We start from the raw sequence: 14,415 nt of genomic DNA on the forward strand, positions 1-14,415 counted from the left end.
CATCCCATTACACACACACACACACACACACACACACACACACACACACACACCACTTCTTTATCCATTCATCTGTTTTTTGTAAGTTTTTACTTAAATTTCAGATAGTGAACATACAGTGTTATATTAGTTTCGGGCGCACAGCACAGTGATCCAACACTTCCCTGCATCACCCGGTGCTCATCACAACAAGTGCCCTCCTTAATCCCCATGTCCTATCTCCCCCGTCCCCCACCACCTCCCCTCTGGTGACTGTAAGTGTGTTCTCTAGAGTTAAGAGTCTGTTTGTTGGTTTGCCTCTCTCTCTCTTTTTTCCTTTTGCTCATTTGTTTTGTTTCTTAAATTCCACATATGAGTGAAATCATATGGTATTTGTCTTTCTCTGACTTATTTTGCTTAGCATCATACTCCCTAGCTCTGTCCACATGATTGCAAATGGCAAGATTTCATTCTTTTTATGGCTGAATAATATCCCATTGTATATATATACACCACATCCTCTTTATCCATTCATCAGTCACTGGACACTTGGGCTATTTCCATAATTTGGTTATTGTAGATAGCGCTGCTATAAACATAGGGGTGTATGTATCCCTTTGAATTAATATTTTTGTATCCTTTGGGTAAATACCTAGTAGTGCAATTGTTGGGTCATAGGGTAGTTCTATTTTTAACTTTTCAAGGAACCTCCACACTTTTCCAGAGTGGCTGCACCAGTTTGCATTCCTACCAAAAGAGCAAAAGCGTTCCCCTTTGTCCGCATCCTCACCAACATCTGTCCTTGCCTGAGTTATTAATTTTAGCCATTCTGACAGGTGTGAGGTGGTATCTCCTCATGGTTTTGATCTGCATTTTCCTGATGATGAGTGATGTTGAGCATCTTTCCATGTGTGTGTTGGCCATCTGGATGTCGTCCTTGGGGAAAATGTCTGTTTATGTCTTCTGCCCATTTTTAATTGGATTATTTGTTTTTTGGGTATTGAGTTAGATCAATTTTTTATATATTTTGGATACTAACCCTTTATTTGCAAATATCTTCTCCCATTCTGTAGGTCACCTTTTAGTTTCATTGATTGTTTTCTGCTCTGTGGAGAAGCTTTTTATCTTGATGAAGTCCCAATGGATTATTTTTGCTTTTGTTTCCCTTGCCTTAGGAGACTTATCTAGAAATAAGTTGCTACAGCTGAGGTCAAAGAGGTTACCAACTATGTTTTCCTCTAGGATTTCTATGGTTTCATGTCTCACACTTATGTCTTTCATCTATTTTGAGTTTATTTTTATGTTGGTGTAGTTCCATTCTTTTGCATGTAGCTGTCCAGTTTTCCCAACACCATCTGTTAAAGAGAGTGTCTTTTTTCCATTGGATATTCTTTCCTGCTGTGTCAAAGATTAACCGACCGTAGCGTTGTGGATTCATTTCTGGGTTTTCTGTTTCATTCCACTGATTTATGGATGGACACTTGGGTTGTTTCCGTATCTTGGCTATTATAAATAACGCTGCAAGAAACACACGGATGCTATATCTTTTTGAATTAGTGTTTTCAGTTCTCTTTACGTAAATACCCAGTAGTGGACTTCTGTTTTCAATTTTTTGAGGAACCTCCCTACTGTTTTCTACAGTGGCTGCACCAGTTTGCACCCACAGCCGTCCAGCACAGACCTCATCTGTCAGTTTCCTTGCCTATAAAAACCGCCTGCTTCTGCTGCTAGTTCAGTAAGCTAGGGAACTAAGAGGTGACCTTTGTCTTGGGCAGCTATGGGTAGGTCTCCACACCTGCTTTCCAGAGTTTTGAAAGTTTATGTAGAGGCCTTAATGAGGTTTGGTAACGTACATAGTCCAGATGGTGTCAACACGTTGCTGTCTCAAGGCCACGTCCTTGAAATGGCTCCGAGTGGAGGAAGCGGGCAGAACATCCATCCCCAGGACAAGGGAGGGGAAGGAACCTCTGATTACCTCCATCCAGCGTAGAGGTCCCCAGCAGTCATGTCTTCTCGATGACTTCCTTCACCATTTTATCTCCTGTGACGGGTTTTTACAATCTTAATTGCCCCCTCTTCCACAATGTGCCCTGAGTGGTCAGCATGGGGTCTCAGCAGCGTGGAGATGGCTCGTTTGGTGGTTATCTGGCTGCACTGGGGCAGGTACCACAGCAACAATACAGGCACATTCAGGAGAAGACACAGATGAAGATCATGATTCCCAAAATAAGCAACAATGTTTGTTTCCATTCAGAGCCCCGTGATCCAAACCACTGATTTATCAAGTGCCCTAGGTTGGGGCTGGGATCACTAACACCTTCACTTGTGGGTTCATGTGACTTAATAAATATGATAACGTTAACAGACTCATCAGGTATGAACGCATAACATTTTGCTTGTATAATAGTACGGGGGCCTCCTTGTTAGACAGTAATCATGGCCAAGGCCATCTTATTTTGTAAGACAGCTTTTCTCGTTAGAGATATTTTCGGATTCAGTAAAGATGGGCTTTGTTGGCTCTCATGTGAGGCTTGCCGAACGGATTTGGTGGCTTGTGTGTGTGCTGTGGTGCCCTCCAGGCCGGTGGAGGAAACAAAGGTGGCAGCCATGCGAAAACAGGATGTGCCCACCTTGCCTTGGGGAGGGAGAGGTCGACAGCTTTAGAAACCTGACTTGGTTGTGCATACCATAGCTGTTGGCCAGGGGCGGGAACTCCTCTGTTCCAGCGGGATGACTCATTGCAAGTTCTAGGAGATAATGTCTTCCCAGGCATGATGGGGCTTGGATGTGTCCTGTGATTTTACGTCTTTGTGCTACTGGGTGTTTGGGCTGGGGTCCCCAGTCTGGCCCATGGGGCAGTAGACTCTGACTATTGACACGTCTTAAAGCCTGGGGCGGTACTTCAGTCTACCCGGCCAAGGAGATCTTACTCGTTAGTAATTCAGTCTGCTGCTTTATATTTTTTTCAGTTAACCTTTCTGCTTGCAGAAGATACTGGAAGGTGCATCCTCCATTAAGTGTGGTGTTCTTTTGCCTCGTCTTGTATATCATGACCTTTAAAATGTGGCTCTCAGTCATTGTTCTGTTCAACAAGGGCATTGGTATACGGGGCTCAGCTTCTTTAGTCCCCTCACGACAATAGCCGGGCTTGCATAGCAGTAGGGGAAAGCTCGGGTTAGACCCGATGTGGCGTCCAGACCAAATAGGACATGTTTAGAACCCTCGCTCAGAGGGAGGAGTTCAACATAACCAATGTGTTAATTCTTGATACCAAAGCTTATTTTTCTCTAGGCCAATTAAATAGAGATCTTTTATAAATTAATTTTGACAATATTATCTGGAGGTACAAAAATGTTATTTATAGACAGCATATACCCATACACATACATACACACCCAGACAGCTACAGAGACCCTATAGCTTTAATAATAAAATGTACCCAGGAATCTGGTAAAACCCACTAGTTTATAAATAACAGTTGAGCTCAGACCGTGTCTGTGGCAGATGGGGCAAGTTAAGGTTTCCCGACCGAATGGCCAGAGTGTTTTACTGGTATTCGCGGGGAAGACTTAAGGTTTGTGTTTGCCCTTGATGAGTTTCCTCCTGGAGGCTGAGGCCTGGATGTGGGGGAGAAGCTTGTACTGCCCCCTGCATCCACCCTTCTGTTCCTGTCTCGGGTGCACAGGGCGGCGTCTTAGTTCTCTCGTGGGGTAATCACATTTTAAAGACATGATCAGATTTCCATTTTCAAGGGACAGAGAGAAAATGTAAGTTTTCCTCCTAGGACTTTCGGGGTGTACTTCTGTATTAGCAGACGTCCGGGGTAGTCGCTGTTTAAAGTCTGTCTTCATATTAGGGTCAGATGACATGGGGCACTTCATCTGCTTCGTTGTCCACCGAGCGTCCTCCCCTCTGCTGTCCTCATTTTGTCCGTGATTCTCCCTCTTAGATTCCCCATCAGGATTTGTCCGAGGGCTCGGGCCCTGACGTGTGGCACTTGGGCCCTCCTCGTTCCGTAAAACCAGCAGACGGAAGGGGGGCAGACAGGTGCACGTCTCGTTCTCACCTCGGTTCTTCTCACTTCCCAACCCGAACTCCAGGCCCCGCTCGGGCGTCAGTGGCCAGCCCCTCACGGCAGCCACCGGTGCCCTTCTCTGCTGCGCCGTGCTACCGTGTGTCCTCAGCTCACATCCGACTCAGGGGCCATCCCTCCCTGCGCAGAGGTTCGTGGCTAGCCTGGGACTTCCCCTCGTGGATGCCTTGTTCCCAAGTCGAGTTTCTTTTGTCCCCTGACAGTTGTAGGTTTGCTTCCCGGGTGGAGCTCAAATTGACCCCTATACGCGGAGGCAGGGAGACACCCAAGAGGCCACTCCAGGTTGTAGGTGGCTGTGGCGGTCAGCAAGAGAGCCTACGTACAAGGCTCGTCTTGAAGGACTGCAAGATGAGCGGATCCCCGCACCCACGCACAAGAATCTTAAAAGCTTATACAGAGGCCTTAGCGGGATTCAGTCATCCTCTTCGTTCAGGGTGTTCTCGACAACACGTTGCTCTCTCGAGACCACATTCTTGGAATGGCTCCTGGCGTTGGAACAGTGGGCAGCACGTGCACTCCCACGACGGGAGAGGGGAAACAAATGTCCAGTTGCCTGGGTCCAGCTTGTGGCCCAGCCGCGGTCACGTCCTCTCGATGGCCTCCTCCAACAATTCTGTTAATGCTGCGTTTACTCCTGTTACTATTCACCATGGTCTTGGGGGTGCTAATCAATGTAGCAATAGTTAGAGGGGAAAAAGGAGGTTTCTGAGAAGTAAAAAGGAAGAGGGGCATCTGGCTGGCTCCGTCCATTAAGTGTCTGACTCTTGATGTTGGCCAAGGTCACGCATGAACTCAAGGCTTATGAGTTTGACCCCACATCGGGCTCCGAGCTGGCAGTACAGACCCTGCTTGGGATTCTCTCTCTCTCTCTCTCTCTCTCTCTCTGCCCCTCCCTCGCTCACGCTCCCTCTCAAAAATAAACATTAAAAAAACAGAAAGAGACAAAACTATTACTGTATGCAGAGGCTATAGTCCTATTCATTATAAAAAAAAACAAAACAGAAAAATCAGCGGTTGATTAGAATTGGAGATTACAGCGAAGTCACCAGATGTTAAATCAGTGGGCAAACATCAGTAGTGTACTTACCACCAGGTTTCATAAAAATATCCTTCTATATTTTATAACCTGGTTATGAAATATATTTTGTTATAACCTATATTTTTTAACCTTGTTAGAGTTTTATTTTTAGCTTAAATTATCAACAGTGTAAAAAGAAAACCTCAGACTGGGAGAAATTATTTTCAAATCACATTATCTGCTAAAGAGTTAATATCCAGAATATATAAGGAATTCCTGCAACTTAACAAAAACCCAAACAACCTAATTGTTTATTTATTTATTTATTTATTTTGAGAGAAAGAAAACAGGGGGGAGGGGCAGACAGAGAGGGGTGCAGAGGACCTGAAGCAGGCTCCGAACTGTCAGCACTGAGCCTGAGGTGGGGCTCGAACTCATGAACCGTGAGATCGTGACCCGAGCCGAAGTCAGACACTTAACCCACTGAGCCACCCGAGCACCCCAAACAACCTAATTTAAAAGTAGGTGAAAGACCTGAATAGACATTTCTCCAAAGAAAATATGCAAATGGCCAACAGGCAAATGAAAAATGCCCGACATCACTAATTACTAAAGAAATGCATGAAGGCAAAACCACAGTGAGATACCACTTCATAGCCACTAGGATGGCCATTATAAAATTTTTTGAAAATCAGAACATAACAGATTGGGGCATGGATGTGGAGAAATTGGAACTCTTGTGCACTGTTGATGACCATGTAGAATGAGGCAGCCACTGTGGAGAACGGTATGGCTGTTCCTAAACAGATTGGACATAAAATTATCACTTGACCCAACAGTTCCACTTCTGAGTATATATGCAAAAGACCTGAAGCAAGGACTTGAACAGGTATTTGCACACCCGTGTTCGCAACAGTGCGATTCATAATAGCCCAAAGGTGGAAACCACCCAGTGGTCTCTTGACAGAAGAATGGATATTCTTCAGCCACAAAAAGGAATTCTGACACATGCTACAACATGGATGACCCTGGGGGACAGTATACTAAGTAAACTAAGCAAGTGACAAAAGGACACAATTGTATGAATCCACTTATATGAGGTACCTGGAAAAGGCAAATGCGTGGGGACAGAAAGTAGACGAGCGATTACCAGGGTCTCGGGAGAAAAGGGAAGGGGGAGTTGTTGTGTAAAGGGTGTAGAGTTTTAGTACGAGATGATGGAAAGTTCTAGATATGGATGGTGGAGATGGTTGTGCAAAGCCATAAACGTACATAATGCCATTGAACTGTACAGTTAGTGGTCAAAATGGTCAATTTTATGGTATATATTTTACCTAATAAAAAGAGTTTTTTAAATTATTCCCCCAAATTTTTCAGGACTTTATATAAACCCTCAAATATGCAGTGGCATTCCTGCCATCATAGACCATTCCACACCCTACAATGTATGCGTATATGGAGGATTCTTCCTCCACATTTTCAGCTAACCTATCGACCGAGACAGGATAGAGGGGAGAGCAGATGTAGAAGTTACCGAGTCCGGGGATCTTTTCACAACTACTAAAATTTCCAATACATAAAATTCTTAAGAAAATGTTTAACCTTACAGATCGTGAAAGGAACATTTCTTTGAAAATAGCATTCAATTTTCATCTGATAAGAGATTTTTGAATGAAGAAAACACACCGATAGCTAAATGTATTCACCTGTAAACTCTCACAGAAGCTATTTGAGATATAAATTGATTCAGCCTTCCTTAGTGAACCATCTGGCAATATATGTTAAAAATATGGGGTGGGGCGCCTGGGTGGCTCAGTCGGTTAAGCGTCCGACTTCAGCCAGGTCACGATCTCGCGGTCCGTGAGTTCGAGCCCCGCGTCAGGCTCTGGGCTGACGGCTCGGAGCCTGGAGCCTGCTTCCGATTCTGTGTCTCCCTCTCTCTCTGCCCCTCCCCCGTTCATGCTCTGTCTCTCTCTGTCCCAAAAATAAATAAACGTTAAAAAAAAAAAAAAAATTTATAAAAAAAAAAAAATATGGGGTGCTTGGGTGGCTCAGTCGGTTGAGCGTCCGACTTCAGCTCAGTTCACGATCTCACGGTTCGAGAGTTGGAGCCCCGCGTCGGGCTCTGTGCTGACAGCTCAGAGCCCAGGGCCTGCTTCGGATTCTGTGTCTCCCCCTCTCTCTGCCCCTGCCCCTGCTCACACTCTGTCTCTCTCTCTCTCTCAACAATAAATAAACATTAAAAAAATTTTTTTTTGAATAGCAAAATACTCTGCCCTAGAATCTCTTATTCTAAGAATGCATTATAAAGAAGTAATAACTGAAGTATATAGATTTATGCACAAGGAGCTTTATTTATAGCAGAATTATTTATAATCATAAAACAGCAAGAATCTGAATTCCATCAGCAGGAGAAGGACTTCCTGGACTATGGTGTGGCAGTGTCACATTTTACTGGAAAGACATGAAGACGAACTTAAAAAGCAGGATGAGAAGCCAACCCTCATTCTAACTTTTGATTTGAGCTTAGATGTTAAAGTATTGTCTTTAAAAATACTAGAATGACATTGTATTATTAAATGCCATCATGACATGCATGAGCATTTAATCATCGTTACCCACGTGTGGTGGAATCGTAGAATGGAGGTTCTACAAGAAGCCTCTATTATGTCAGTGTAAAGAAAACAAACCTCATAACAACAAAAGTAAGCTAAAGGGAGGAAGAAATAATCGCTCACTCTTTGTGCTCCTGCATGGTGTGCGTGACGGGGACGAGACAGGCGGGTGACGGGAGATGGAAGGAAACCAACACCCCGTCCCCCTGCCGAAGATGCACCTGTCTGCTGTTTGTTTCAGCGAATTTGAAAGCGTCCTTCTCTTCATCAGGACCCATGTATTATTTAGTTTGTCACATGTACCACATTACCTGAATGTTCTAGGGTTTCATGTTAGAACACTCAAACTTACAGAAAAGTTGCTAGAATAGAATGACGAAGTATGTAGACGTACGCTTCAAATAAGTAAGAAGCATTTCAGACAATGGCAGGTCCGTTCCCTGCTCCTCTTTCCTTCGAAAGGTAGCTCGCACTCTGGTCTGATGAGTAGCTGTATGTGCAAGAAAAACCTCTGTGACAGTTCAGAAATGAAACAGTGTTGAACGTTAAACCTCACTAATTAACCAGGTAAATTCTGGGTCTATTGTTCACTGCGGAAAAATCCTCTTCCCTTTTTAAGGTGACGATTGGAAGGACGTTTCAACTGGGGAGAGAAATTCTCCACGTGCAAAAGTTTCTGCCAAATTCAAGAATACAGAAGAGAGGTCAGTTATTCATTCGGCAGACATGGTTAAGTACCTTCTGGGTGCCAGACACTCAAATAAGCACAGAATTACTAGGCAATAAACCTGTACCAGTTCTGGAAAGAAGGGGTCGTGTTTGTTCTGTCTGGAGTAGCTGATACACAGTAGGAATTCAGTAAACCTTCTCTGAATGAACTGTTTCACAGGACTGGAAATTTAAAAAAAATTTTTTTTTTCAACGTTTATTTATTTTTGGGACAGAGAGAGACAGAGCATGAACGGGGGAGGGGCAGAGAGAAAGGGAGACACAGAATTGGAAACAGGCTCCAGGCTCTGAGCCATCAGCCCAGAGCCCGACGCGGGGCTCGAACTCCCGGACCGCGAGATCGTGACCTGGCTGAAGTCGGACGCTTAACCGACTGCGCCACCCAGGCGCCCCTAGGACTGGAAATTTTAAATACCGTTGTGTGTGTGTACTGTAGAAGAATGTTTGCCAATACACTTCGGTTCAGTGATCTGCTTTTAGGATTTTCATAATTTGTAAATAATTTTATGATAATGCTGAATCCTGAACTATTTTACATGCCTTGAAATCAGGCCCAAGCCCCTGATTCAGCTCCATCACCTTCGTCCTGGTTTCTGTAGAATTTCAGGGTCTACAGGCCAGGGTGACCCCGTGAGCCCAGACTGCACGAGACTCTCCCCACACTTACAGCACCTGCCACTAGCCAGGTTGAAGTAAATCAGGCCCTAGGACTTGGTTGAGAGGAGACCGTACGAGCAACTATTCACTTGCTTGTGTATTTCTACATAAAATGGAAAAATACCAGATCCTCTCCCAAAAGATAGGTAAATCTCAGCTAATAACTTGACCTAAAATAGAAGTGAATCACGTGTACTAAATCAGTGAAATAAAGGTTGACTACAAATCTCTTACACTAATGGTACTTTAAAAATAGTGACGGTATCGGGGCGCCTGGGTGGCTCAGTCGGTTAAGTGTCCAACTTCGGCTCAGGTCATGATCTTACGGTTCGTGAGTTCAAGCCTAGCATTGGGCTCTGTGCTGACACCTCAGAGCCTGGAGCCTGCTTCAGATTCTCTGTGTCTCTCTCTCTCTGCCCCTCCCTCATTCACGCTCTCTCTCTCTCTCTCTGTCTCAAAAATAAACATTAAGAAAAATTGAAAAAAAATATTAACAGTATATAATCTACATGACTTAGCAAAGAAGGTTCTACATTAACCTTAAAACATTTATGTCAATACCTAACTGTATCCTAACGTTTAATAATGAGACTTGGACATGAAATTGAAATACATCACTGAACTTTCTTCTAAAAATGTTAACCTTCGTCCTTCCACATGCATCTACCCCAGAGCTGAAAGTACATGGTATCTGGAAAAGAATCCTGATAAATTGAAAGTAGTGATTCAGAAGCTCTTCACGTTTGCATTTACGTGGGCGTTTGGAGGCGTTTTACAACATGAAAGTGACCCTGAAGGTGAGACGGTGCTGTATCGGAGCTGTGATCCCAGTTCAGCCGCCAGAGTCACTTACGGTTTCGACAATCTCGTCCGCAAACTGTTTGAAAATAACCCACAAATAGGTAAGTTCTGGGCGGTGTTCGGGGGAAACAGTCGTAATTATGCTCACTTTAGAATGTTAGTTTGAAACTCCGTATGGTTGGGCTCATATTAAAATGCCCATCTTGGAACTGGAGAGTGTGATGCTAAGTGAAACAAGCCATACAGAGAAAGACAGATACCATATGTTTTCACTCTTATGTGGATCCTGAGAAACTTAACAGAAACCCACGGGGGAGGGGAAGGGAAAAAAAAAAAAGAGGTTAGAGTGGGAGAGAGCCAAAGCATAAGAGACTCTTAAAAACTGAGAACAAACTGAGGGTTGAGGGGGGGTGGGAGGGAGGGAAGGGTGGGTGATGGGTATTGAGGAGGGCACCTTTTGGGATGAGCACTGGGTGTTGTATGGAAACCAATTTGACAATAAATTTCGTATATTGAAATAAAATAAGACAAAATGCCCATCCTTGCAAATGTGAGGTGAAAGGCAAAACGTTAATATCCACACTCCAGCCCCGTCCTCCCAGGAAATGAGGTAGAAGGAAATTAGATTCCGGGCTGCTTCTGGTTTCCCAGGAAGCTGTAATGCAAGGAAAGCAGAAGAACAGAGGTAGCGCCTCAAAACTGTGACCTCAGCCCCGCTGAGCCCTTCGGCTGAACAGCTGGGTCTGTATTCTGCACAGCATCTCCCAGCGGGAACTTCTGCAGAAGGAAATACCTGTTTCATATGGTTTTATTTTATTTTTTTAACGTATGTTTAATGTTTATTTATTTATTTAGAGAGAATGAGCAGGGGAAGGGCAGAGAGGGGGGAGAAACAGAGAATCCCAAGCAGGCTCCACACCATCAGTGCAGAGCCCGACGCAGGGCTCGAACCCATGAACCGTGAGATCGTGACCTGAGCCGAAATCAAGAGTCAGACTCTTAACTGACTGAGCCACCCAGGCACCCCATATTTAAAGACTAACATTTTAAAAATTATCTTAGGAGGACTTAGGTTTCTTTATTGGGTATGTTTTTTGCATCAGTTCTAACAAATGGAATCTATCCTAACGTTCTGAAACAGTCACCCTTACCAATTAGCTGTTGTCGATTAAAGGGACCTGGAGAAGACAAAGACTCCATTGGTTCAGGTGCCCGAAAGGCCCAAATACTGAACGTGAATATATTTAGAAGAACTTTGTTAGATAAAGACGAGAGAGAGAAAAAAAAGATGACCAGAAGTACAAATTCTACTACTTTGTGTGATGTAACTCTTAAAGCATCCTTTTGAAGTTATTTCTAAGAGTTCTGTTTAAGACGTCTGGATCGCAAAGTTTTATGTTATTTCCTATGGAAATTAACTTTTAATGTCAAAGCATGGCACGTTAATTTGTCGTCAAACTCTGTGATTCGACTTGATGTCGCTAACTCTTATGGTGTATAAACTGCCCTCAGTTCCATTGTTTCCTCTCCCTGTGAGCCTGAAGACAAGACCATAAATTACACATTATCTTAGATTGTTGATCTCAAAATGATGAATATGAAATTCTGTTCTGTGATCTGAAGCACCAGTGGAAAAGCTAGTTTGGGACGAGCGTGTATGAAGGCAAGGAAGGAGAGGCAGGTGGTAGCAGTTGTACAAAGTACAAGACCATCAGAGTGGAAATGAGAAGAGAAGACAGCCCACAGACGTCCCACTCGTAATCATCCCGTGAACAAAATTGTAAAACACAAAACAATACCAACAAAGTCACCCATCATTATATTAACTCATTCCAGATGAAAGTATCGGATCCTAACAGAGACTTCACTTTAATGTGAATGTGTTTAGGGTTCTCTAAAAGATAAACAAGGAAACGGCATCTGTTTTTACATAAATAAGCAATTATGAAGCAAAAACAAACAAACAAAAACAAGTAGAAATGAACAAACATGTGGCTATGAAAAAGGACCAAATAGAAATTCTACCCTTGGCATCACTAGAGAAAGAATTAGTAAATAGAAACCTAGAGACAGGTCTTCGAGTTTTCCTCATATTGACTTTGTGTATTTCTTACTAAGCTTAGTTGTAAGTATTTCATCTTTTTTTCCTTTGGTTTTAGGTTTGCCATTCTAAATGGTAGCACTTAAAAGTGCTTCCCCAGTAAGTGTGGTCCTGGTTTTGTTATTGTGTCCGCACTCTTCTCATTTTTAGGAGCTGTATTTGGTTCCTTTGTTTCAAATAGGCTTTGTCACTTTTTCATAGTTTCTCATTCCTTTTAGGTCTTTTCAAGCTTACTTTTATTTCTTTAAATGTAGCAAGCATGGCCGTCTTAGATTATGCACCTGATCGTTCCAGTCATTCAAGTCTTGTTCATTTATGGCTGTTCCTTTGTTTCTGCTCATTACCTTTAGCTGATGATTAAATTTGAAAAAACTATCTGTAGGAATAATTTACGGTTGAGGCTAACAGTTCCATTCTGTAGAAAGTGTACCCGGTGCAGCCGTCACAGCTAAAGATCATCAGTGCATGTTACCCTTAGGGCAGAATTAGGTGAGGGGCAGGCTCGTTCCCTAACCAGAAACCGTTTCCTCACAAACTAGCTCTTAGTTGCAGGAGATAAAAACAAGAGGGAAAGAAGGCAAAGAACGGATGTTACAATGAACCCCCTTGCAGAATAGTGGCTTCCCGGAGATTCCCACATCTCACCCCTTGGACCCTGTGAATATGCTGTCTCATAACAAAAGGGAGTTTATGGATGTGATGAAGTGAAGGATCCTGAGATGGGAAGATTATCCTGGGTTACTTTACGGGGGGCCAATCTCGTCACAGGAGTCCTTTCCGATGCAAGAGGGAGGCGGAAGAGTCCGAGAAGCGGGTGTGAGGATGTAAGTGGATGGCTGAAGAGATGGGCAGTTGCCGGCTTTGAAGATGGAGGCGGGGGCCACGAGCCACGGGCAGCAGGTGGCCTCCCAAAACTGGAAAGGGAAAGAGCGGGATTCTCCTCGAGAGCCTCCAGAGGAACAGAGTCCTGCCAACACTCTGATTTTAGCCCAGTGAAAACGGGTTGGACTCCTGACCTCTAGGACTGAAAGAGAATAAATCTGTGTTGTTTTAAGACCCCTAAGTTTGTGGTGATTTGTTACAGCAGCAATAGGAAACTTACACGAAGGCATTTTTAGCCTGAACTCCTGCCTTCTTTGCTTGATAGATATGCAGATAATGCAAAAGTGAAATCAACGTGTACATTTGTTGGTACAATAGACACATTTCTCAGCTCTTTACTTGTGTCACCCTTCCCTTGGCGGCACAGCCCAGTGCCAGGAGGGGAAAGTGACGGCGTGTGTGTGAGCAGCCAGCTTCTCAGTTGTGCGGGACCCTACCAGGGAGGCCCATTTCTCGTTAGCCCCACACAAAGGACTGAATTGTGAACTATTGAGTGTGAGGCAGTGAGTGGCTGGGAGAACAGCAGTCAGGATTCAGAATGGAGCATATGAAAGGGACACGAATCCTGCTGAACAACTTTAGGACTCCGAGGAGCTCTACCCATGAGCTGCTGGGGACACCTTGCCTGAGGATCCCCTGAACTGGCCCATGGGCACCCGAACACTCCATGAGCCTCACCCATAAACACCCTCATCCGGTGGCCAGCACCCTGTGTGCACCACAGAAGGGAACTTTTTCAGATGGCTGGTACAAAACTAGCCCAGCTGCAGGATTGGGAGAAATCACATGCAAATACAGCATCCAACCACCACCTTAGGGAAAGCAACAGGGAGGCTGTCGGTGCCCCGCCTGGCCAGGCAGGATGGAGAGAAGGCACACATGCCCAAAAATTACCCAACTGGAGAGAACCAGAAGAGTGCAGCAAGCGTTTCCATAGAAAATACTGAGAAAGCCTCAGAATCCTCAATGGGTCGAAGGGAGTTTTTTCTCTCCCACAGCCAGTTAGTAAAGACTGGAGGAAACTGCATCAGCAAATGTGGAGACTGCAGTGAAGGACTTCAATGAGCGTGAAAAGTCAAGGACACATGGCAGCGAAAGAAGTGCAGTATTTTTATAGTAACTGGCCCCAAAGAAACAGAGGTCTGTGGTTTTCCCAGTAAAGAATTTAAAATACTTGTTTTGAGGAAGCCCAGTGAGCTAAAAAGAAAATACTGGAAGATGATTCAATGAAATCAGGAAAACAAAATAAGAAATTTAACATGAACAAAATAAGAAATTTAACGGAGATAGGAATCATAAATAAGAACCAAACACAAGTGGTGGAGCTGGAGAGCACAATGAATGAAACAGAACATCAACCAGACTGGATCAAGCAGAAGAAAGAACCTCTAAGACAGAAAGCAGGTCATTTGAAATTATCCACTCATAGGAGAACAAAGAGAAAAGAATGAAGAAAGCCTGTGAAATATGGGATATCATTAATTTTTAAAACTCTACACATTACTGGGATCCCAGAAGGAGAAGTGAGGGAGAGAGGGGC

At 44.0% G+C, this 14,415-nt stretch overlaps 1 protein-coding gene across 1 annotated transcript in view; it reads left to right on the forward strand.

Moving 5' to 3' along the window:
• The window catches only part of DNAH14 (dynein axonemal heavy chain 14), a 328,550-nt gene that overhangs the window by 177,563 nt on the left and 136,572 nt on the right, over positions 1-14,415 (forward strand). Inside the window, exons 44-45 of the mRNA XM_047848102.1 lie at positions 8,325-8,409; positions 9,764-9,993. Of these exons, the coding sequence (XP_047704058.1) occupies positions 8,325-8,409; positions 9,764-9,993 (315 nt within the window). The remainder of the gene's footprint in view (positions 1-8,324; positions 8,410-9,763; positions 9,994-14,415) is intronic.

The sequence above is a fragment of the Prionailurus viverrinus genome, unplaced genomic scaffold (assembly GCF_022837055.1).
Source record: "Prionailurus viverrinus isolate Anna unplaced genomic scaffold, UM_Priviv_1.0 scaffold_53, whole genome shotgun sequence".
Taxonomy (NCBI): Eukaryota; Metazoa; Chordata; class Mammalia; order Carnivora; family Felidae; genus Prionailurus; species Prionailurus viverrinus.